Source organism: Dipodomys spectabilis, unplaced genomic scaffold, assembly GCF_019054845.1.
Source record: "Dipodomys spectabilis isolate Male_0828 unplaced genomic scaffold, ASM1905484v1 ptg000163l, whole genome shotgun sequence".
In the NCBI taxonomy this organism is placed as follows: domain Eukaryota; kingdom Metazoa; phylum Chordata; class Mammalia; order Rodentia; family Heteromyidae; genus Dipodomys; species Dipodomys spectabilis.
Window position 1 is genome coordinate 8,346,585 of NW_024870840.1, and position 24,621 is coordinate 8,371,205.

At 41.6% G+C, this 24,621-nt stretch overlaps 2 protein-coding genes across 2 annotated transcripts in view; one reads left to right on the forward strand and one right to left on the reverse strand.

Annotated features, from left to right (window-relative positions):
* Positions 1 to 246: 246 nt before the first annotated feature.
* Positions 247 to 6,111, forward strand: Snrpf (small nuclear ribonucleoprotein polypeptide F). Its single transcript, XM_042693383.1, has 4 exons — positions 247 to 389; positions 3,535 to 3,660; positions 5,451 to 5,515; positions 5,879 to 6,111. The coding sequence occupies exons 1-4, from the start codon at positions 387 to 389 to the stop codon at positions 5,943 to 5,945; spliced, it is 261 nt and encodes an 86-aa protein (XP_042549317.1). The 5' UTR covers positions 247 to 386; the 3' UTR covers positions 5,946 to 6,111.
* A 96-nt stretch (positions 6,112 to 6,207) lies between these two features.
* The window catches only part of Ccdc38 (coiled-coil domain containing 38), a 35,934-nt gene continuing 17,520 nt past the window's right edge, over positions 6,208 to 24,621 (reverse strand). The window contains exons 8-15 of the mRNA XM_042693037.1: positions 23,946 to 24,038; positions 22,993 to 23,044; positions 21,588 to 21,657; positions 19,228 to 19,379; positions 17,301 to 17,436; positions 11,220 to 11,425; positions 8,389 to 8,482; positions 6,208 to 7,153 (exon numbers count right to left, since the gene is read on the reverse strand). Of these exons, the coding sequence (XP_042548971.1) occupies positions 7,040 to 7,153; positions 8,389 to 8,482; positions 11,220 to 11,425; positions 17,301 to 17,436; positions 19,228 to 19,379; positions 21,588 to 21,657; positions 22,993 to 23,044; positions 23,946 to 24,038 (917 nt within the window). The 3' untranslated portion in view covers positions 6,208 to 7,039. The remainder of the gene's footprint in view (positions 7,154 to 8,388; positions 8,483 to 11,219; positions 11,426 to 17,300; positions 17,437 to 19,227; positions 19,380 to 21,587; positions 21,658 to 22,992; positions 23,045 to 23,945; positions 24,039 to 24,621) is intronic.

The window sequence follows — 24,621 nt, forward strand, 5'->3', positions numbered from 1 at the left end:
CATGGCGAGAAGCCATGTCTGGAGTACTCGGTACCCCAACCCCGTTCCATCCTGGACCCCGGCAGCGTCGCCGCGCCGCTCAGGACACTAGAGCCCCGTAGGACGGCTTCCCAGAGGGCTGCGCGCCGGGGGGGCGGAGCCTCAGTGTAAATGCCTTCGTTGGTTGCTAGGAAACCCTCCTTCCTCCAATCAGCACTCATCTCTTTGGGCCCAATCGCAGAAGCCGAGAGAGTGGCGGTGAGAGGTGAAAGGTGACGCGGTGCTTTGGCGGCCATTTCTCTCTCGGCTCAGGGGTGCGGGCTCGCAGCAGCGGCTCCGGTCACGAGGGACAGGCGGCGGCGTGGCGGTCGGCGGCGGGGAGCCTGTGGTATCCGCCCGTGTTCGCGATGGTCAGGAGAAAGAGCTGGCGGGGAGGGGAGGGGAGGAGCGGGAGGGGAGGCCGGTCTCGCCCGGGCTGGCGGCGGCGGCCCCGCGCGGTTCCCATTCATCCCCGCGCGGCGCGGCCCGGCGCGGGCCGCCGCCCCTTTCCCTCCGTTCTGGCTCCGGGGTTCCCGGGGCCCTCCCACCCGCCCCCCGAACCCCGCTTCCTCCGCCTGAAGCCTGCGGGGACCCCCGGCTGGCAGCACTCCGAGGCGGGCTTTTCGCCTCCCGCCTGCCAAGCCCAGGCCGGGAGCCTTGGTTTCCTTCGTGGAGCGCCCTGTACCGGTCTGTAGCTGTTCCTGGGGGCCAGGAACTTGGGTTACGAGGTCTGTGCTCCAGATGGACTCCTTGCTGTGTGGATCACAGCAGACCTTTGGAACTGCTGGGGAGAAGGCAGGCCGGGGGCCGGGAAGGGAAGGGGGCGGCTCGGTACTGGAGTGCTGCTGAACGATTGCCGCCCTAGGTAAAGCGGGGTTTTTAGTCTGAAACCTAAGTGACAGGAAGAGCCGGGAGAGGAGAGTACCAAGCAGTCGGAGAAACCGCAGCCCGAGCCTTAGGCTGCTTCTAGAGTAGCAGCTACAAGATGGAGGGGGGAGGACCTTTGAGACCATCGTAGGAAGTTTTGATTTCGACTGCTAGTGCAGTCAGAAGCTATTGAAGCATTTTAAGCGGAGATATGCATGGTTTGATATGCGCAATAGTACTTGCTTCAAGGATCATATAGTTGAGATGCTGGAAGGTTCTGTAGTCCTTAAGTTCTCAAGATCACTCTTGAGCATGCTGATCTTGATTCTTTGGAATGACTTGAGTAGATGGGGAGGGGGATCGAGTGGATCTCACTGGGTTCCTTCTGCAGTTGTGTAGTTGAGACTCTCAATACTGAATTGTTTATGTGTCTTCTAAGATAGACTCTGTGCTTCAACACTCCTCTTGCCCTTTGGAAATAACTGTCATCCATTAGAGCCGAAGCATTCCTTACTTCAGGGAGCCTTTCTGGTTTTGTTTTTCCTCTGAATTAGTGCATCCCCATATATGCATTTTGTAGTCTTCTCATAACATCTTGTAATATACACATTATGTACAAATAAAGCATTGCATATTTGTAAGATGCAGTGTAATTATTTATATACCCCCCTCCCAGGAGAACAGATGAGATTGTCATAGCATCTTTTTTAAAATGTCTATATCTTTTTTTAAATTTTTATTTTTTATTGTGAAAATATCATATAGAGGGGTTACAATGACATGAGCAAGAAAATGAGTACATTTCTTATCAAACATTGTTGCCTCCTCCTTTGTTTCCCCTTCTCATCCCTTCCCATCCTCCCCCTCCCCCCCCATCCTCCCCGTCCCACCCTCCCCACCCCCCCCCACCCCCACACCAAAGTTGTAAAGTTCGTTTTCGACATAACAACTTGTACATCTCATTGTTGCAATGGGTCCACCTGTATCCCTATTTAAACGATTTGTTTTTTCCCTTCCCCTCCACAAATTATACCAACATCAAATTTAGTGAAAGCAGGGGTTATACCGTGGGGGAGGGACATACAAAGCAACAAAGAAATAGCTTATAAATATGTTAGAAACAATCGCATGAAAGAAAAAACATTTGAGGGTTGGGAAGGTGGCTCAGTGGTAGAGCGCTTGCCTTGCATGCCTGAGGCCCTGGGTTCGATTCCTCAGCACCACATAAGCAGAAAAAATAAGCTGGAAATGGCGCTGTGGCTCAAGTGGTAGAGTGCTAGCCTTGAGCTGAAGAGCTGAGGGACAGCACCCAGGCCCAGAGTTCAGGCCCCAGGACCAGACTCCAAAAAAAAAAAAAAAACATTTGAATCCTTATCTTGGGGTTCATTTCACCTAACATCAACTTATCTGACCTTTTCTGCTTGTCTCAGACATATACTAATTATTGCAAATAAGGGAAACCATGGGACCTATGTTTCTTTTTGCCTAGCTTACTTCACTTAATACAATTTTTTCCAAGTCTTTCAATTTCCTAACAAATGGGCAATGTCATTCTTTCTGATGGAGGCATAGAATTCCATTGTGTATATATACCACATTTTCTTGATCCATTCATCTACTGAGGGGCATCTGGGTTGGTTCCATATCTTAGCTATAGTAAATAATGCTGCAATAAACATAGTTGTGCTGGTAGCTTTAGTATGGTCTTGTTTTTAAGGCAAGCACTCTACCACTGAGCTACCTTCCCAGCCCATAGTATGGTCTTGTTTGTGATCATTTGGGTAAATGCCCAAAAGTGGAATTGCTGGGTCTATGTGGAGTCTTTTGAAGAACCTCCATACTGATTTCCAAAGTGGTTGAACAAGTTTACACTCCCACCAACAATGCAGTAAGGTTCCTTTCAGTTCACATCCCTTCCAGCATCTGTTGCTATTAGAGTTCTTGATTATAGCCATTCTAACTGGGATGAGGTGGTATCTCAGTGTTGTTTTGATTTGCATAAAAATATCTTTATTTCTTTCGCACTTGACAGTGAGTGAGAGAGGTATTCAGTGTCTCTTAGGTGAATAATGAATATTTCATTTTGATAAGTTGAAGATGAAAATGGATATTTAAATTTCCCCGATGCTTTTCAACATATATAAGTGAAAATTACCAGGCCCCAGGGGCTAACCTCTGAAATCCTAGCTACTCTGGAGGCTGAGATCTGAGGACCACATTTGGAAGCCAGCTTGGACAGGGCAGTCCATAAGACTCTTATTTTCAATTAAGAACAATAACAGCAACAAAAAAAACGAGGAGTTATGGTTCAAGTAATAGAGTGCCAGCCTTTGGCATAAAAGCTCTAGGATAGTACACAGGCCCTGAATTCAAGCCCTAGGATCGTTACCCCAAAAAAGTGAAAATTATATAGTAAAGTAATAGGGTAACAAAAGTTGGGTATTATCCACAGTTATAGTCCCTGCCCTCTGAGGCACAATTCAAGAGTTCCACACAAGCCTGGGCTATAGAAGAGACCATGTCTCAAAACTATAACAAAAATTAAAAATTTGCTTCATTTGAATGTGATAAAATATTCTCTGATAATTTGACAGAGTGGAAAGTAAACTAAGCAAGAAGGCTCAATTGAATACTTCTTTCTTCCTACAGAGTTTACCTCTCAATCCCAAACCTTTCCTCAATGGACTAACAGGAAAACCAGTGATGGTGAAACTTAAGTGGGGGATGGAATACAAAGGCTACCTGGTATCTGTAGATGGCTATATGAATATGCAGGTAAGCTCAAAAGTTTAAGGATTATAAAGTTGTATTTCTTTTCCTGCTGCTTATTCCACAGTGCTATGTGTGACTAAGAAGAGTGTGTATATATATATGTGTATATATATATATATATATATATATGTATATATATATATATATATATATATATATAAAAGCTAGGTGCTATTGGTTCAAGTTACTAACTTGATTAGCTACTTGGAAGGCTGAGTTATGGAGGATTGCAATTTGAGGCCAGCCTGGGCAGAAAAATCCAAGATTCCATTTCAATGGAAGAAGCTGGGCATGGTGGTGTATACCTATCATCCGAGCTTTTTTGGTAGTTAATTGGAGATGACAGTCTCATGGACTTTCCTGCCCAGGTTGGCTTCGAACCATGATCCTCAGATCTTAGCCTCCTGAGTAGCTAACTAGAACTACAAGCATGAGCCACTGACACCTGGCTTAATCCTAATAATTCTTATAAAGCATAGTTTTAGTCTGAACAGGACTCATTTACTAGGCTATAGAAAAATCTGAAAACTTTAGCTAGTGTTTTGAAATATTCTGGAATTGATGATAGTTACACAACTATATATGGAAAAAGAGTCAACTGTACAGTTTAAAGTGAGTTTTATATTATGGGACTTGCACTCAACTAAAAAAGAATGATGCATGTATTTGCTTTTTGGATTTATGTCGTTTCCTAGAGTTAGAAAATGAACCTTTAAGCTGGGAACTGGTTGCTCACGCCTGTTATACTAGCTGTTCAGGAGGCTGAGATCTGGGGATTGCAGTGGAAGCCAGCCCGGGCAGGAAAGACTGTGAGACTCTTATCTCCAGTTAACTACCAAAAACCTGGAAGTGGAATTAGGGTCAAGTGGTAGAGTGCTAGCTTTGATCACAAAAGCACAGGGACAGTTCTCAGGCCCTGACGTCAAGCCCCAGAACTGGCACACATACAAAGTAACTCTCCTCTCCTTCTTCTTCCTCTTCTCCTTTTCCTCCTCTTTTTGGAGATAAGGTCTCACTAAATTAACATAGGATGGCTTCAAACTTGTGATCTGCTTGCCCCTACCTCCCAAGTGCTGGGATTATAGCAGTGTACCACTAGTCAACTAAACACCTTTTAAGAACCCTTTCTTTTTTTTTTTTTTTAAAGTTTATTAGTACATAAACATTTTTAAATAGTTATTGTTCTGTTCTTTAGCTTTGTTGAGTAATACATTTTAGCCATAGCTTTTGTATAGCTGTTTGAAGACCTCAGAATGATTTAATTTACATGAAAAAATGATTTCAGTTCTTTAGAACCGAATTTTCAGAAAACCTTTTTTTTTTGGCAGGTTCTGTGATTTGAACTGAGAGCCTAAACTAGTTGCTAAGCTGAATGTCTGCCACTTGAGCTATACCTCCAGTAGAATTTTTTGTTATTGTTGGTCATGGGGCTTGAACTCAAGAGCCTGGGTGCTGTCCCTGAGCTCTTTTCTCAAGCTCAAGAGACACAGTGCCACATCCAATTTAGAGGCTGCCTTTCTCCACACACTTTATATATCTACTGGAAATATACAACTTGAAAGGTGTAACAACTCACATTGAAACAAGCTTTATTGTGTATTTACATTCATAAATGTTATTTTATACTGAATGTTTGAAACAAAAGCATTACAGTAGTAATAGAAGCTGATCTTGTGTAGCGTAGACAGATTTGAGTTGTTGGCATAGAGGAGACTCAGTTAATATGTTCTCATCAGTAGGTATATTGTTCTTTTCATGATTAAACTTACATGTATTTTCTTTTTAATTTAAAGCTTGCAAATACAGAAGAATACATAGATGGGGCATTGTCTGGACATCTGGGTGAAGTTCTAATAAGGTAACATAACAGGAGTAATATATGTAAGGTCCTACTGATAAACATTAGAAATGATTGTATAAATAAACAGTGCTTCCGTTTTGGAATTATTTTTTAAAAAATCATTATTTACCAAAGTGCTCTACAACAAAAGTCTTTGAAGTTGTTAAATCTGTCATCGGCATAGTTTGTCATTAAAATGCCATGACAAGCACATGTTATAAGGTAAATGCCACACGCTCTTTAACAAATCTATATAAAACTTAAGAAATAATAGAATCTAGTATTCTGCATTTTCATAATCAAGAAAAGCTAACACTGGTAATACAGATCATAGATGGTTTCAAGTTGAAACAATAAAATGGACTGTTTTTCTGTTTACAGATGTAACAATGTCCTTTATATCAGAGGTGTTGAAGAAGAAGAAGAAGATGGGGAAATGAGAGAATAGCCACTTGGGGGATCTTTTTTATATATATATTTCTAGACAATATTTTTTTCCAGTCCATCTTGTGACAGAAGGTATTGAAAAAAAGATGGGAAATGAAAGAATGGCGCCTTTTTGTGGGTTTTTTTTATATATATATTTCTAGACAATAAAAATTTGTCAGTCTGAATTGCTTACTATTCATATGTAGGTATTTACATGCAAAGCTCATTGTTGAAACTGTATACTGTTGACACATTCTTTTTTTTTTTTTGTAAGGTTAATACTTTTTCTGTAAGAAGCGAATATATCCCTTGAATGGTGTTATAAAAGTGAATTTCAGCCCTTATCTATTAAATGAAACCTTTTAAAAGCAACTACTTTAAGGTTTTTAAGCCACTTTTTACATGTATAAAGTTCAACATTTCTTATTAATACATACTGTATTACTTAGCAAACTACATGCATATTCTGTATCAGTATATGCTAAGCAAATTACATAGTATGGCTAAAGTTGAAACCTCACCTAGAAATTACAGTGTGGAGATAGGACAGAACAGAAATAGTGACCTGACATTTAGGTTCAAAGGGCTGTGCTTTGTTCACTTGAGAGAAACTTTTCTGAACAGAACTTAATGTGAGATGAAAACAGTCTTAGGGGTATGTTCTGACACCATTAATTATCAGAAAAACTCTTGAGACTTTGAGAGTTCTGCTCTGTATCATTCCAGTTTTGGTGTATGTGCTGCTTTGTACACTCTTAATGTACATTCCATACTGTTAAGAGCATACTATGAACTTCCCTTTAGTCCAGTTGAGAAAATAGTATTTAAATTCTCATGTCAGAGAACCGGCTGTTATTACATCTTAATGGTCATTTCCCTATATATAGGTATATCCCCAAGTGGGACAACTCAAAATAGACAAATGTTTAGCCGTATGGAATAGTACTTAAGAATAATAGGAAGCTTCAACAAAAAAAGGAAAATAACTCCGATCCTAAACCTTTGCAATAAGGGTCTGTCTTCCTTAAATTAGGATAGTGTATGTGGCAGGATCTGCCATTACTCAGTCAAAATCTATGAAAACATTTGTAATAAAAATCTTGTTGCTCCTTTTCAACTAAAAAAATACTCTTCCTCCAGTGATTTTGCTCGTGAGTCAGTGACTAGAACTATTTCCTCTTTGTTAGAAGATAGAGGTTTTGAGCGGTAGACGAGTCGTCTTCCCAACTGAAACAAAAGGAAAACAATATTAATACTAATAGCTAGCTCTGTTCTATTGAGGTACATAAAATGTTAATGTTGACTTGGTTTTTACATGAACAAAACTTTAAAATACTACTCACAGTTCCAAGGGATAATCTAATGGATGTCCAACATTCTAGGCAAACTTAAATGGCAAATTGAAAAGGGAAGATCTGGGTAAAGTCAAACATGCTCCAGATAATGGCCAGTCTAACACCATATTAGAAACTAACATTTGATTTCTCGACAAGTGCCATAAGTGAGTTTTCCTTCCATGATTGAGAGAGATTAAAAACCACGGAAAACAGCTGGGTGCTGGTGGTTTATACTGTAATCCTAGCTACTCAGAAGACAGATCTGAGGATTCTAGTTCGAAGCCAACCTGGGCAGGAAAGTCTAGGAGTCTCCAGTTTATCATCAGAAAACAGGAAGTGGCCCTGTGGATCAGAGTGGTAGAGTGATAGCCTACCACTGAGCGGAAAAAGCTCAGAGATAGGGCCAGGCCCTGAGTTCAAGCCCCACAACTGACCCTCCAAAAAACCTCAGAAAACCAAGTACTTTCTTCAGATGAGCAACTATAGTTTTGTCATACCAGGAAGTTTCTTTGTAAAAAAAAAAAAAATGGTCCCATTACTGGGGCTTCACCTCAGGGTGTGGGCACTGTTCCTTAGCCTTTTGTTTAAAACTACCACTTGAATCACAGGCCTACTTCCAGCTTTTTTGGTAGTTAATTGGAAATAAGAAGCTTACAGGCTTTACTGCCCAGACAGGCTTCGAATCCATGAACCTCACATCACAGCCTCTTGAGTAGCTAGGATTAATAGCTAGTGTTGGAGGTTTCCCTCCCTCCCTCCCTCCCTCCCTCCCTCCCTCCCTCACTTCCTGTCATGGAGCTTGAACTCTGGGCCTGGGTACTGTGCCTGAGCTCTTCAGCTGTAAGTGCCACTTCCAGTTTTCTGGTGGTTAACTGGAGAATAAGAATATCATGGATATTCCTGCCTAGGCTGGCTTTGAACTGCAATCCTCAGGTGCCAGCCTCTTTGGTAGCTAGGATTACAGGCATGAGCCACTGGTGCCTGGCAAGGAGGTTTCATTCTTGACATGTGCACATACATATACAATATTTTCGTTTAGATAAGTTATAAGGTGTTTTGATTTTGCATCACAGAAACAGACCCTTGAATACTGTTGTGGCTAGACTCAGTGAGCACAAAACAGACCTTTTTCTTTGGTTGTGCTACGGCTCTTTCCAGAGCAGCTCTTAATCTTTCCTCTTGGTGGCGTTGTTTTTCTCTCATTTTCTCATCACGCAGCCTGTCACAGGAGGGAAGGAATATTTTTGTAAAAATTCTTAAATCCACAGAAATTTTAAAGAGTCTGCATCATTCATATTTGATAACGACCTATCTAAATGTAGGGTCTTCTATAACAATCCCACTTTGAAATGGGAAGGAGTTTCAGTATCATTTTGGAAGAAAAATATACCCACATATTAGTCAAAAATATGAGCAAGTCTTGTCACTCGCAACCTAGCATTTTCTGTACCATATTAACTTTCAGTTATTTTATACATACCTGTGTGTATGTGTGGTGAAATATATATTTTTAAACTTCTTTAAAAGTAACAGAAAAATCACAAGTGTGTAGCACAATGCATTTCCAGCAAAATGTACGGCTCATCTTTTTGAATGATATCCTAAATTCCAATAAGTTCAAGTAGTCTTTTTTAGGGATGTTGTAAGGGAAAAAATAATTGATGCAAATTATCTAGTATAAGATTTGGTGCAGAATAGCTATTCTATGGTCCTTTATTATTATGTCTTCAGTATAAAAGTTATAAAGGGTGGGGTGGGGGGAACCAAAGCTTTTTTTTTTTTTTTTTAGTAGTACTGTGTCTAGAACTCAGAGGCTCATAGCTTGCTAGGTAGGTGTTCTATTACTACCACTTGGGCCATGCCCCTGGGCCCCCTTTGGGTTTAGTTCTGTTTTTCAGATAGGATCTCATGTTTCTGCTAGGGGCCAGCCTCAAGATTGCTATCCTACCTATACTCTCTGTAGCTGGGATCACAGGTATATGCCACCATGTCCAGCTTAAGATAGGGTGAGGTGTCCTACTAGCTTTTGCCCAGAGCTACCTTTAAGCTGTGACCCTTTCAGTTGTTGTTTTTGTTGTTGTTGTTGTTATTGTTGTCGGTCATGGAGCTTCAACTCTAGGCCTGGGTGCTGTCCCTAAACTCTTCAGCTCAAGGAAAACGCTCTACCACTTAAGCCACAGCTCCACTTCCCATTTTCTGGTGGTTAATTGGAGATAAGAGTCTCATGGACTTTCTTGCCTGGGCTGGCTTTGAACTGCAATCCTCAGCCTCCTGAATAGCTAGGATTACAGGCGTGAGCCACCAGTGCCCAGCCCTTCCAGTTTTTTGAGTACCCATACCCAGACCCATATCCACATTTTTAGTGCAAGTCAGTATACTGAGGACACTTATGAAGAGAACAATCCTCTTCCAGATATTCTTTTTTAAGTTTGTTTTATATTCAATAGAATTTCATCAGATCTTAATATATTCTGATTTCATTTCTACAATATATGGGAGAAACTATCCCCAATAGTAATATAGTAAAGAAGTAACAAACATTAGTGGCTAGTATCTCAGACTTTAGTATGTGCTGAGTGGTTCCCTCCCTGCTTTTACATGGATTAATTTTTTTTTTTTTTTGGTCAGTCATGGGGCTTGAACTCAGCCTGGGTGCTATCCCTCAGCTCTTCAGCTCAAGGCAAGTGAGTGCTCTACCACTTGAGGCACAGCGCCACTTCTGATTTTCTAAGTGGTTTATTGGAGATAAGAGTCTCATGGACTTTCGTGCCTGGGCTGGCTTTGAACTGCCATCCTCAGATCCCAGCCTCCTAAGTAGCTAGGGTTACAGGTGCAAGCCACCGGTGCCCAGCTATACATGGATTAATTTAATCCTCACAACAATCCTGTGGGATAAATACCATTATCACTGCCATTTAACAGATCAATGGAATGGCCTGCCTTATGCCACCTACCTGAAGTCTCCCAAAATAGTAAATAGTTGAGCCCAATAGGCAGGTTTTATGTCCATGCTTGCAGTTGTACTATCCTGCCCCTTATGTTTTTTGCTAAAGCCTAGACATCCCACTTCAAAACTTGACCTGTACACCACCTTGTTCTAGTGATTATATTTGTTATAATCATTGTTCCAAACAAGATACATAATGTCTTTGTTTAACTTGTAGAAATCTAGATACCAGTGTATTCTAAAAGACCCTGATGAGGTATGGGATGGGGTTTAAGGAATGATGACCCGCAGGAGATTGTCTTGAGGAATAAAAGAGTCAGTGAGTAAATGCTCTATCAGTGTTGCCAGTTTGGCACCTCCTTGTGTGGCTCTGACTCTTAGGAGTTTTGTTTTTTTGTTTTCTTGGGTCCAGTCGGTCGTGGGGCCTGAACTCTGGGCCTGGGCGCTGTTCCTCAGCTCTTCAGCTCAAGGCTAGTGCTCTACCACTTGAGCCACAGCGCCACTTCTGGCTTTTTTCTTTTTGCTTATGTGGTGCTGAGGAATCGAACCCAGGGCCTCCGGAATGCCAAGGCAAGCACTCTACCACTGAGCCACCTTCCTAGCCCCTTTTAGGAGTTCTTTCATAGAAGGGGGTCTCCCTATGTTTCCCAATGAAGGGCTCCTGATGCTATGCTTCGGGACCCTGAACGTAAGTGCAGCCCTTGTATGTGCTAGCTATTCAAAAATGTTGCTATAATGAGAGTTCACACTGAAGATTTATGTTACCAGGCTAAAGGGTGAATTCACCTAGCTCTTATACTGTGTTGGTTATCAATGGTAATAAATAACACATTCTTTTCTAAGAACATTTGATGAGCACATACTAAAGAATAGCCCTCTGAGGAGAGCACCACCGCCTCCCTCTATGGCAATCCTTGCCATCCAACCAACTGCTCAAGGTGGAATCCAGGCTAAAGCAGCCACGCATGAGGTCATTCACTACACTTCTATGAAAAGACATTGACAGTACTTTTGCCGTCTCTCCTTCTGCTTTATCCTCTCAATCGCCTCCATATTTTCTTTGGGAATGGACTCGATGAGATCACTCAGTTCCACCAGGCGATTCTCTACTTTGACCAGTTTCTGAACTGCTGTCATGCTGCCAACCTCAGCTTCTCCAATGCACATAGTGTACACTTGATTGATTTTTTTACTAAGTGACTGTATCAGCTTTTCCTGAGATAGAGAAGAAAAGAAAGAGCAGAAAATAACTATGTCACTATGCTCACTCAATAAATGCAAGATTCCATTTTATTACGTTACAATGAAAAGTTCTATAGCATTAAATGCATCCTTTTCTTTTGGTGCAGGAGGTGGAACCTGTATGTTAAGTGTACGTTCTACCACTGAGCTCCACCCCCAGCCTCCTAGATGTTTCCTTTGAAAAAGAAAAACTTTAACATCATAAAGATCAGTGATAAGTGGTATTTATGTCATGGTTTACACCATGGATTATTTTCTCAAAACATTGAAGTGTTAAGTATAAGAAGTAATGGAAGCTGGGTGCTGGTGACTCACACCCGTAACCCTAGCTACTCAGAAGGCTGAGATCTGAGGATCAGGGTTTGAAGCCTCATATTTCCATATCTTCAGTTAACCAGCAAAAAGCCAGAAGTAGACTTGTGGGCTCAAGTGGGAAAGTACTAGCCTTGAGCAGAAAATGCTAAGGGAGATCATATGGCCCTGAATTCAAGTCCCAGTACTGGCACATACACACACACAAAAGGTAATGGTAATAAGACAAAACCTTGTGGCTCAGACATTTTTATCTGACTACCTAAACATTCAAGCACAGGCCATTACACATTTTAAATCTATCTGTGCCACCCACGTCATGTGTGAGCCCCCACTTTTTAAAATTCTAATGGCTAAAACTATAATGATTCTGGGTGATGGTTATTTGCATACATGCCCTGTCTTTCTAAGCACCTAGAAGAAAAAGGCTACTTGTAATGTTCATAGTTACACCCAAAACAGTGCATTGCACATAGCTACACACTTAATAAATGTTTGCTGAATAAATGAAAGTATTCTATTAGAGAAAACGGTAAGCAAAAGAATTTCCAGGCTGGCCTGTGAGAGCCTTTAAAAAATTTTCATGGCTCTCCATTGGAAATCCATTCTAAAGAGGTATTTGGGCCAAACCTTGCTGATCCCTGTACCTCGACAGTGTGCTGTTTAAACTGTCCATGGAGTATCTTGAGTGTGGAAGTAACATGTTTCGGGACCATGAAAACATTCTCATTCTCATTTTCATCCTCGCTCTCGTTCTCATAATCCTCTGTAAAACTGGTGTCAGATGCTAAGAGGGTCTCAAGAAACTGCTGGGCAAAGCAAATTGTTCTCCAGGGAATATTCTGCCCCACTTCCTGGTTCTGCTCAAGAAGATGAGAATCACCATAAAGCTGAGAACAAACAAACACCCAAGACCTCCATGATGCCTACTTCTGTGGACAGCCCATTCTGGAACCACACATGCCCTCCAGAGGCACCAGCATTCAATGAAAATCAGGATCTGATACCAAGAGTGGATTTCAACAGCTTGTCTCTTCCCCGCCTGCCTTACTGAGCATTCTTGTGGTTCTATTTATCATAAAGTTCCTTTTTTCTCTCTCTAAATACTTAGTGTATTCCCTATTAAGAAAATCTTGGAGAAATATGAGAAAAATCTTGAAATATAAAATAATACGTAAAAAAAAGAAGTCTTATTTGCCATTAACCCCCTCAAAATAACACACATTTCCTATTTATATAACTACATATTCCTTTTAGAAACCTTGGAGATCTATAGAAAAATAGAGGAAAAAAAGTAAAAGCCCAGTGGGCTGAAATCTGCTATATATGGCAAAACACAAATCCTTAAAGCAGGAACAAAATACATGGCAGTTTTAAAATAGATATTCAATACTAGTTTTGGGGAAAAGCAGCTTAAATATGAAAATGGCTGTGTTGATGGTGACTGGTTAGAGTTTTAGAGATGAACAGGCAGTAACTTTTCACAATATCTTTTCTCTATCTTCCCCATCTAAAACATGCTTCCTTATCAAACAGGAGAGGAAAAGTTGTGGCATTTTCTTCAAATAACAAGGTAGAAATAACATTAAGTTAGTGATGGGAACGAGATTAAGGAAGATAACTTATGTGTAGAAAACAGATGTGACCCAGCAAAGCTAAAGGACAGAGAAAAGAACCAGGCAGAGACCAACTAGTGACAGCAGGCAGAGAAGCGTGAGGCTAGATATCTGCTCTTGCCACCAGATGGCAGGCCTAGCCCAGAGCAGGGTGGAGGCGAAGCTGACCTGGACAGCTGCAGAGCAGGACTATGGATTAGAACAGCAGGGTGAGAACTCCAGCCCAGCAGTAAAAGGCAGATGATGTGACCAGAGCACTATTTTAGACTGAAGAGAATGCCATCACAAGTTCTTCCCAACCCAACAATTCTGTAATGCTACTCCACACGTCCCAGACTTCCTGGCTGATGTACAAAGGACTAGAACAAGACAACTGAAGCTCCATTTCATGTCCACTGGAAACCAACTGGAACCAGATGGATGAAGCTCACAAATGGTGAGAGAAAGGAGGACACATCACATGATTCCATGTCTGCAAAGTTCAGCGGATGGTAGGAGAAGCCAGGATGGTATGGTAGTCACCTCTGAGGAATGATGGAGACTGGAAAGGGGAAAAAGGAAGACTTTTAGGGGCTGCTGATGATAGTCTATCCCCTGTTGAATGGTACATGACTATGTTGAGAAGTACCCTAATTGTTTATGTATGTTTTTAAAAATTTGTGATCCTAGAGTTTGATCTAAGTCCGGGTGCTCTACCACTAGAGGCACACCTCAATGCTTTTTGCTGAAGTGTTTTGTTTAGTTATTGTTTAGTTTTGTATTTTCAGTACTTAGGTTTTAGCTCAAGGACTTGAACTCTACCATTTTGAACTATACTCTTTGCCCTTATTGTTTTTGTTATTTTTCAGATAGGTTTTGATTTTTGGCCAGCAGCTGGACTGTGATTCTCTTATGTACACTTCTTGTCCAACTGGGATGGCAGGTGTATACCACTGTGTCCAGCTTCTTATTGGTTTGAGATGGAATCATTGGCTTTTTGCTGGGACTATCCTTTTGATTTCAGCCTTCTGAGTAGCTACAAGCCACTGTACCCAGCTTATTTGTTTTTCAGATAGAGTTTTGTGATGTTTTGCCTGGATGGGTCTGGATTACAGTCTGTGTTTTTACACTTACTGAGTAGCTGGAATTATAGGCATGAGCCACTAGATCCAGCCTAAGTTTTACTTTAAAATAAAGGGAAAAGATGCAGGGATTAGGTACAATTAGAAATGTGACCATTTTGAAAGAATGAAATACTTGTAATTATCATAGCTCCAAGTAATCATTTTTTATGAATATCAAAAATAGGTACCTCGGGGCTGGGAAGGTGGCTCAGTGGTAGAGCTCTTGCCTTGCATGCATGAGGCCCAAAAAAAAAAAAGCCGGAAGTGGCGCTGTGGCTCAAGTGCTGTAGAGCGCTAGCCTTGAGCTGAAGAGCTGAGGGACAGCGCCCAGGCCTAGAGTTCAGGCCCCATGACTGGCCCCCCCCCCCCAAAAAAAATAGGTACCTCACATATATCAGTAAAGATAGAAAACAAAAAAATGAGTTGTGACTGTGTATTTGCTGACAAAGGATTATGTTTTGTATATTTTGAGATCTGAAGGGATTGGGTTGGAAATTGGTAGGAATTGGTAGGGAAATTGTAAGAAAAGAATCCTGTGCTCTTCTGGGCTTTTTTTTGTTTTTTCGGGGTCCAGTCGTGGGGCCTGAACTCTGGGCCTGGGCGCTGTCCCTCAGCTCTTCAGCTCAAGGCTAGTGCTCTACCACTTGAGCCACAGCGCCACTTCCAGCTTTTTTTCTTTTTGCTTATATGGTGCTGAGGAATCGAACCCAGGGCCTCAGGCATGCAAGGCAAGCGCTCTACCACTGAGCCACCTTCCCAGCCCTTCTGGTTTTGTTTTTTTTTTTCAACTCTACTTTCTCACTCTATGCTGAAGAGTTCTGGAAGACTATAAATTATCAGCCCATTGTCCAGAGTGTATATATACATTGGGCATAACTGTGACCAAAATTTTAATGGCTAGCCTTCAAAAGGTAATTTTCTCTTCTCTAGGGATCTGGTGGCCTCAATGGTGAAGAGAATTAAAAATCCCACTTTCTTCCAAAGTTGAATGAAAGGGGCTCACTTTAGTGGAGGTTTGGTAAATGTCATAGATATTTACCTTACATTTCTTCAGGTCAGTCAGCTTCAGAATTACTTAAGATACAATTGAAGAGTGCCATCAACTGAAGAATGGGTACACGAAATATGGTAGCTATGATCGAGTATCACTCAGTCTTTTTTTTTTTTTTTTTGGGTCCGTTCGTGGGGCCTGAACTCTGGGCCTGGGCGCTGTCCCTCAGCTCTTCAGCTCAAGGCTAGTGCTCTACCACTTGAGCCACAGCGCCACTTCCAGCTTTTTTCTTTTTTCTTATGTGGTGCTGAGGAATCGAACCCAGGGCCTCAGGCATGCAAGGCAAGCGCTTTACCACTGAGCCACCTTCCCAGCCCTCACTCAGTCTTAAAAGGAATTCAGTTCTGATACATGTTATGTATCAGATGCAGTTATGTAAAATAAGCTAGACACCAAGGGTCAGCTACTGTATAAGTGCACTCAGGTGTTACCTAGCAGAGCCAAATTCCTAGGGATGGAAAGGATGGTGGTTGCCGGGGAACAGAAGAGGAAGGGGGAGAAGTTAGTGGTTCCTGGAGTTTTGCTTTTACAGTATGGAAGAGTTCTGGAGATTAGTTGCAGCACAACACAAATGTACTTAACACAACTGAACTGCATTTGTAATCATTAAGATGTTAAAATGCATGTTGAAATTTTGATGAAAACCTGGAAAAGATAGTAGTGATGGTCATGCAACATGGCAAATATACTTAATGTTACTGAATTACATTTATAATAGGTGGTTTTATACACACACACACACACACACACACACACACACACACACACACACATAATCTGGCAGTACTGGGAATTAAACTCAGGACTTCATACTTGCAAGGCAGGTGCTCTGCTACTTCAGCCACACTCCTATTTTGTATTAGTTATTTTCAGAGTAGAGTCTTGCTGTAAACCTAGCTCAGTCTGGGCCAAGATCCTTCCTCTCGTGCTTCTGTGTCACTGGGCAGAGAGGTGCACAATGCTGTGCCCAGCTATTGTGTTTCCCCTACGCTGGGATAACAGGTGCACGCTACAACACCCAGCCATTGGTTGAGATGGAGTCTTGTAAACATCTTTTCTCCCCCTGGGATGGCCTCAACCTGTGATATCCCACCTCCCAAGGATCTAGGATTACAAGCTGGAACCACCAAGCCTGGCTCAAATGTATGTATATATGACTATAATTTTTAAAAAATGGTTAAGAAAGAAATCTTGTTATAGCTCTTGCTACAGTTTTGCATGAGTCCAGCTCATGCTAACTCAGGTTGTAATGCCCTAGGATGAGAGAGAGAGAGAATTTAAACTGCTTCTGCTTGTTAATCTAGTAGGCAAGGGGGGATAGTCATCTTTTTCTGATGAAGTTCCTAAAATCTATCTGAACTCAATCTGTTTGAAAAATCAAGTGCATGGCCATAAATATATTAGCCTCAAAGATTCACATTGAATTGTTAGTTCATTTGAGGACATCCAAGAAAAGTAATTTGAGATGGAGGTCTGAATATTAACCTCAGCATTCATTCAGCAAACATTTATTGAGCACCAGATTTATGAGGACATTAAGCAATAAGGCAATCTTTGCACTCAAATCCCTGCCAATTTGAATTTTTCCAGTCTAGTAAATTGACCATTTACATCCTGGCAACAATGATGCTGGTTTTTCTTTGGACTGGCGATTGGTTTAAACTCCTCAATTCTAATGCTTAGGCAAATGATGATGATTATCTTGAGCCCAAGTAACAGGCATTGGAAAAACAACAACCCAAAAACAACAACAACAACATCATTACCTGAGTATCTGAATTAAATTCTCCAAAACTGAAGAGCCTGGATCTCAATTCCAATTCTGCTGCTTTTTCCTCCTCTCTCACACACTGGACCTTGAGCATTTCCTTGTGCTCCAGCAAGAAGGAGACATTGGCATTTCTATTGTAATAGAAGAGAGGGATCCTCGTCTCTAAGTTGCTTTAACGAGGAAAGCAGCAATCTGGAAGCTTCAGCCCTCTTTCAGAATGCATCATCACTCGCAACTAGCAAGTCAGACAGGACTTTGTTTTGGAAGACATGGCCTAAAGTGCTCAAGTTACAATGAGGAAAACAAACAACCGCTGCCTTTTGCTTCCATCAGGAGTCATTTTCCCCTGTCTGCTCTTACGGTTCCCTGAAGATGCCCAAACACAGAGCAGCAGAATGGCAGCTTCAAGAACTCAGGCTGTAGTGTGTGTTCTCAAGCTAGGTATGTGTTCTCAGATCTGGCCAATTAGAAAAACCTAAGGAGCAAAGGAATCCCTCCCTTACCCAGAGATTAGATTCTTGGAAAGAACCTCTGGGTCACAGGGCTTACCTTCTTTTCCCTATCTGCCTACACCTGTCTTATCCCAAAAAAGTATGGGGGGGGGGAGGGCAGGCATCACACACTATAAAGACTGAGAATAATACAGGATTCAAAGGACATGTAGTGGTAATGGTGGCTGGGTTTTGGACAAATTAATTTGTTCTGAAGATACGTGTAGCTTGATTCATTGTAAAAAAGATTTCCATCTTCTGGCAGGAAATGGTTCTCAATGCCTGGCTTATGAAATCGTAATCCCTTTGCACAACACAGTAATAACAATAAAATTATATTTAAAAGTTTTACCCATTTTTTTCCTAATGGATAGAAATAGAGATCTATTCTCTGCGGCTATTTGAATCTCTTTTGTGAAACAATAATAATATAAAATTTTAGAGTAAGTATGCAGCCTCCTTCCCCTGACATAAGTCTTGATATGAAATAGCCCTGATATAAAACGGTATAAGCCAGGCGCCAGTGGCTCACGCCTGTAATCCTAGCTACTCAGGAGGCTGAGATCTGACGATCATGCTTCAAAGCCAGCCTGGCCAGAAAAGTCCATGAGACTCTTATCTCCAATGAACCACCAGAAAACTACAAGTGGTGCTGTGGCTCAAGTGGTAGAGCACTCACCTTGAGCTGAAGAGCTCAGGGACAGTGCCCAGGCCCAGAGTTCAAGCCTCATACTATTTTTCTTGTTATGGTACTGGAGTTTGAACTCAGGATCTCACACATTCGCTTTTGTTATTTTCTGATAGGGTCTTGTGTTAGTTTTCCTGGTTGGCCTAGACTTTGATCCTCCTATTTACTCTTCCCACATAGCTGGTACTATAAACATGCACTACTTCACTCAGCCATGGTTTCACTAGCTTTTGCCCAGGATAGCCTCTTACTTCCACCTTCTCGATTTCTACCCAAGTAGCTGGGTTTATAGGCATGAGCTACCATGCCTGGTTTAAAAGATTATACTACTAAATAATAGAAAGTTATTTTTCTGAGAGTCACAAACTAGAGAAAACGCACTTATTAACACCCAAAACATGACATGATTTAATTACAGAAATGATACCTAGCTATGTGATGCGGTAAACATTATACTGGGAAAAAAATTAAGGCTGTAGAGACATTGTCTTATTTTTAGTCTTCTAAACTATCGTTATTACTAGCTAGGAAGACATGTTCACAAGGAAAAGGAAGCGGGCCAGGCTATTCTATGCAAGTACAGCTTCTCCCTTTCACACCCATAGAGTAAACTATTATTAATTTTAAAACATCCTACCCACATCCTGAGACGTCATGAGCAAGAGCCATCATCAATGAGCTGGACATAGCTTCTGGTCAGGAATTGCTTCATAGATTAAATACTGTTGTTTTTAATGACTTACATCTTATCCTGTATAATTTTTTCTCTTCTGTTGACCTCATCAAGATTTTCATCTATTTCTTGGGAATACTGGACCAGATTAAGATTTTGCTCTTCCAGCTCAGTGAGGACTTGAAGTAACTCTTCTGGTTCCTTGAAGTAAATCTCAGGCTCCTAACCAATAATGAAGAATGCAAGTCATATATACATATACAGATACATACATACACATACACACATGTAACTCATCTGGAAAATGGAGTAAAGTAACACTGGTGCTAGCCAGATTGCCATCATTGTGACAAGAATACCTGAGATATCAACTCACAAGGAGCAAAGGTTTGATTCAGAGTTTCAGGGGTGTCAGTCCAGACACTTGGCCCATCACTTCGTACTTGTGGTGACACATCATGGTAGGAGCACATGGTGGTGGCAACCTGTTCACCTAATGGTGGCCAGGAGGGAGGAGACATGGGCCAATGTCCCAGTAACCCCTTCAGGGGTACATGGCCAATAACCTAACTTTCTTCCACTAGGCCCCACCCCTAACTTATCTTTACTACCTCCCAAAGCATGGGCCTTTATGTGAACATTCTTTGGGTGACCGTAAGATAGACAGGGAGAGAATTGATGGGAGCCTTGCATATTTCCAAGTGGGAGATGGCTCTTTGGAAAAGGACAATTTAGGAATGAAAGGAGATCAGAGACACTAGATAGAGTAAGAGAACACACAAAAAAAGAGTGCAATCAGGAAAAAAGAAAAAAGAAGGGGTATAGCAGACAAGAAATCAAGGACAGACATTATGTCGAAAACAAACTTTACAACTTTGGTGCGGGGGGGCGGGGGGGGGGAGAGGGGGAGAAGGAAGGATTGGGGGGGGCAGGGGGAGGATGGGAAGGGATGGGAAGGGGAAACAAAGGAGGAGGCTACAATGCTTGATAAGAAATGTACTCATTATCTTGCCCATGTAATTGTAACCCCTCTGTACAGTATTTTCACAATTAAAAAAAAAAAGAAATCAAGGACAGAAAAGAGGGAAAGGGAACAGCAAGAAAGAAGAAATAGAAGACAGAGGTTAAATGAAAGTGATTTTCTCCTCACCTTGCAATTATTTTCTTTCATATTTTCCAAAGTTTTAAGAATAGTTCGTATGACTTTAAACATTTTTTACAAAAATGACTTGTGTGTTCACATATCTATTTTCATCATTATTGACAAGGAGCAGAATCAACCTTGATGTCTATGGATGGCTGAATGGGTATTAAGAATGGAATAGAGGAAATGTAATGCAGACATATAATGGAATATATTCAGACTTTAAAAAGGAGAACTTGTTGATGGCTGAACTTTGGGGAAAATGTTATATGAAAGAAGCTACCTATAAAAAAGACAAATACTGGGCTGGGAAGGTGAGTCAGTGGTAGAGTGCTTGCCTTGCTTGCATACATGAAGCCCCCGGTTCGATTCCTTAGTACTACATAAGTAGAAAAAGCCAGAAGTGGCACTGTGGCTCAAGTGGTAGAGTGCTAGCTTTGAGCTGAAGAGCTGAGGGACAGCGCCCAGGCCCAGAGTTCAGGCCCCACGACCAGAAAAAAAAAAAAAAGACAAATACTATACTATTTGTATGAGTTATCTAACATAGCCAGTCTCTTAGAAAGAGCTAGAGAAGTTGGGAGAGGGGGGTGTTCAATGTGGGCAGGGTTTCAGTTTTGCAAAAGGAACAAGTTGTGTAAAGATCTTTTCTCAACAATGTGAATAATTAATGCAACTGTGCACTTAAAATGCTTAATTCTGTTTATAGGTTCACACAAAACACAATTGTTAGCTGGGTGTTGGTGGTTCACACCTGTAATCCTAGGTACTCAGGAGGCTGAGATCTGAGGATCATGGTTCAAAGCCAGCCCAGGCAGAAAAGTCCCAAAGCCAGCCCAGGCAGAAAAGTCCCCATGAGACTCTTTTTTTTTTTTTTTTTTTGCTGGTCATGGGGCCTGCATTCTGGGCCTGGGCACTGTCCCTCAACTTTTCAGCTCAAGGCTAAAGCACTCTATCACTTGAGCCGCAGCACCACTTCCAGCTTTTTCTGCTTATGTGGTGTTAAGGAATTGAACCTAGGGCCTCATACATGCAAGGCAAGCACTCTACCACTGAGCCACCTTCCCAGCCCTCCCATGAGACTCTTATCTCCAATAAACCACTCAGAAAACTGGTAGTGGTGCTGTGGCTCAAGTGGTAGGACGCTAGCCTTGAGCTGAATGCTGAGGGACAGCGCCCAGGCCCAGAGTTCAGGCCCCATGGCTGACCAAAAAAAAAAGCACTCCGAAATACACATGTATGCTTTTCACAAAGCACATTATGTAAATTGAGAAATAACACCTGGTTACCAGAGCAAAGTTGATGTCATTATCTAAAATGAAATCCAAACTGTCTTCAGAGCTGCTACTCTCAGGCCGGCTGTAAAAGAAAAAGAATTCTTTGTGACTTTTCTGTCAACATATTGGCTTTCATTGGGCTCCAACTGAAACAGTTCTTTTCAGCAGCCTACCAGTTAGCCTGTTAGGAAACTGCTCATTGCAGAAATCAGTGTGGTGGGGCTGGGAAGATGGCTCAGTGGTAGAGCGCTTGCCTTGCATGCCTGAGGCCCTGGGTTCGATTCCTCAGCACCACATAAGCAAAAAGAGAAAAGCCGGAAGTGACGCTGTGGCTTAAGTGGTAGAGCGCTAGCCTTGAGCTGAAGAGCTGAGGGACAGCGCCCAGGCCCAGAGTTCAGGCCCCACAACTGGACCTCCCCCCCAAAAAAGAAATCAGTGTGGTTCCTGAGAATTCAAAAGAAATTTGCTTAGCATCATCTTAGCATCATCTACCTAGATATGACCATATTAGATGATGCTAAGTGAAATGAACCCCAAGATAGGGACACAAGCGATTTTTATCTTTCTTGCTGTTGTTTTTTAATGTACTTATAATCTACTATGTGATTGTACAGTATCTGTACAATTATATATATATATGTATATATATATATATATATATATATATGAGAAAATTGGGTTCAGTTCCAGTAGAGGGTGTGGCTACAAATGGGCCATATAACAAGGATCCTCTATGGATGTTTTGGATTTGCTATGTCTGTGTCAATTTGCTGACTGTGGCATTGGGCTACACTTTTGTAAGATGGTGTGCTATTGGGAGAAGTTGGGGCAGTGGAACATGGGATCTGTCTGTACTATTTTTAGAATTGCATGTGAACCTATAGTTAGCTCAAACTAAAAGATGAATTAAAACTCTAGTGATGGGTGAATGCTGCAGAAATAGAGTGGCTTTGGGGCCCCTAAAATTCAGAGTCAAGTGTCTGAGTAATCATTGTGGGCACTGTAATGCTGCCTCAGAGCTCTCCTTCAGGGCTAGTAACCTAGGCATACTATATTTTCTTAAGTCTCCCTTGTCAAAGCCAGAGTTGAAAACGAGCCCTTTTACAAAACAAGTGTACATGAATCAACAGTCCAGACTACTGTAATAAACCATAGGACAGTGGATGGTGAGAGAGGAAAACCCCAGAGGCAGGGGACTGGCACTTTCTACAAATCAGACTTGCAGGTCCTTGTCAAAGAATTCAGATGCCAGAGAGCTGGGTCACCTCAGGAGCACACAGAAGCAGCTCCAGTATTTGTCCTGATATCTGGGACAATCTGAGATGGGGGTCTCTGTGTGGGGGGAAGAGGGCTAACAAGAGCTACTTTCTAAAACTCGCTCTCAGCTTCAATGCAGGTGACTAAGTATGTACTGTACCTGAATGATTTCTTGGCCTCTGGGATTAAATTGGCCTTCTTGAGGTGCTTTCCTGTTCAGAGTGCCCGGGGAAGTCGTCCCATTGTGATGGTATAGGGAGAGAAAGAACGTGGCTTTAGAAATTAGTCTTTGCCATTTGGGATGAGATATTCAATTTCACTTCACATTACTGTTTCAAGTTGTGATCGTTTTATCGTCAGAAAGATAATCATATGGAAAATGGAACTTCTACTGAAACTGGGATCCAAGAATAAGTATAAAATCAAAGGCATTTTGGCTGCGATGGTGGGGGACATGATTTGTCATAAGCATGTTGTAACTACTATTGGAAGTCACAAACTAGGGACCAAAACTAAGAAATGCATGTTAATAGATATATATGTGTGTGTGTGTGTATATATATATATATAACTAGTATATACATGTTCATGGGTTCCTGTTTGTATATGTATATGCACATATGTGTATGAAAGAGAAATTAGATGTGTTATACATGTATGTACACATAACACACACACACACACACACACACACACACACACACACACCCCACGCTCACATCCACACCTGATAGGGCAGGTACTTCCAAAATGGGGAAGTTCCTAGCTTGAGCCCACACTACAGATCTTGTGGTTTTCATAGGAGGATGTTGATTTTTAAATGTCCAAAAATCAAACAAGGACAACACACTGGAGCCAATTTCCTGGCCTGTGGTTGTAGGGGCCTGTGGAGGGAGGAGGGGACCATCCATCTAAAGGGGATCATGGCCTTAAAGAAAGTTCTGGAAGTTTCTATGCTTCCCAAGAGAGATTTATCTAAGTCACAGACCAATGGCCATCACTTGATTGCCCCTGGCCTGGTGTCCTGGACTGTAGCTAGGCCTTCCTTTTCTACTTGGAGGAACATTCTCCAGTTTTCCTTTGGGGAATTAAGTCACACTTCTCAACTTTTACCTTTGTTCACTTTTACTGTATAATGTTCATCTGATGATGTTTTTTCAGATCCATCCACCCGGTGGTGTTTTTTATGTGAACTTCCCGTGCTTTCTAAAAATGAAAAAAAAAAAAAAAAAAAAGGAGGAGGGAGAGGAAATATTTTGTTTGTTATGTTTTTAATGTAGAATGCCTATTATAGAAGTTAACAGTTTTTATAGATTGCGATGAGAGTGTCTCATCATCAGGGGAGATTATTTTTTGTAGAAACTTTCAGACTCTGAAATACAAGATGGAGATCTCTTATTCTGCAGGTGATGAAGGTTGGTCTCTGGCATAGGCAGAATGGACTTTGGGAGATTGAGGGGCTCCATTGGTCCTATCAGTCTGTCATTACCTGTGAAATTCCAGTAATTGCCACTGACACTTCTTGACTAAGTGGGTTCTGAGCATTCCTCTATTTACATATGCGTCTAGGAGGACTAAGTCTTAAGCTGTCAAGTGCTTGCAAGTAACTTCTTTATTTTGATTCATATTTCCCTCTTGCTCCATTTTTCTTTTTCCTTTTCTTTCTTTTTATAGTACTGGCATTTGAATTCAGGGCCTTGTGCTTGCTAGGCAGGTGCGTTACTGCTGAGCCATGCTCCAGTCCTTTTGTTTTTAGTTTGTTTTACAGATAAGGTCTCATGCTTTTGCC

Excerpts from the sequence above, each read along its gene's own strand:
- Snrpf (XM_042693383.1), top strand. Across the intron at positions 3,661-5,450 it reads ATGGCTATATGAATATGCAG|CTTGCAAATACAGAAGAATA; the intron begins GTAAGCTCAAAA and ends TTTAATTTAAAG. Across the intron at positions 5,516-5,878 it reads CTGGGTGAAGTTCTAATAAG|ATGTAACAATGTCCTTTATA; the intron begins GTAACATAACAG and ends TTCTGTTTACAG.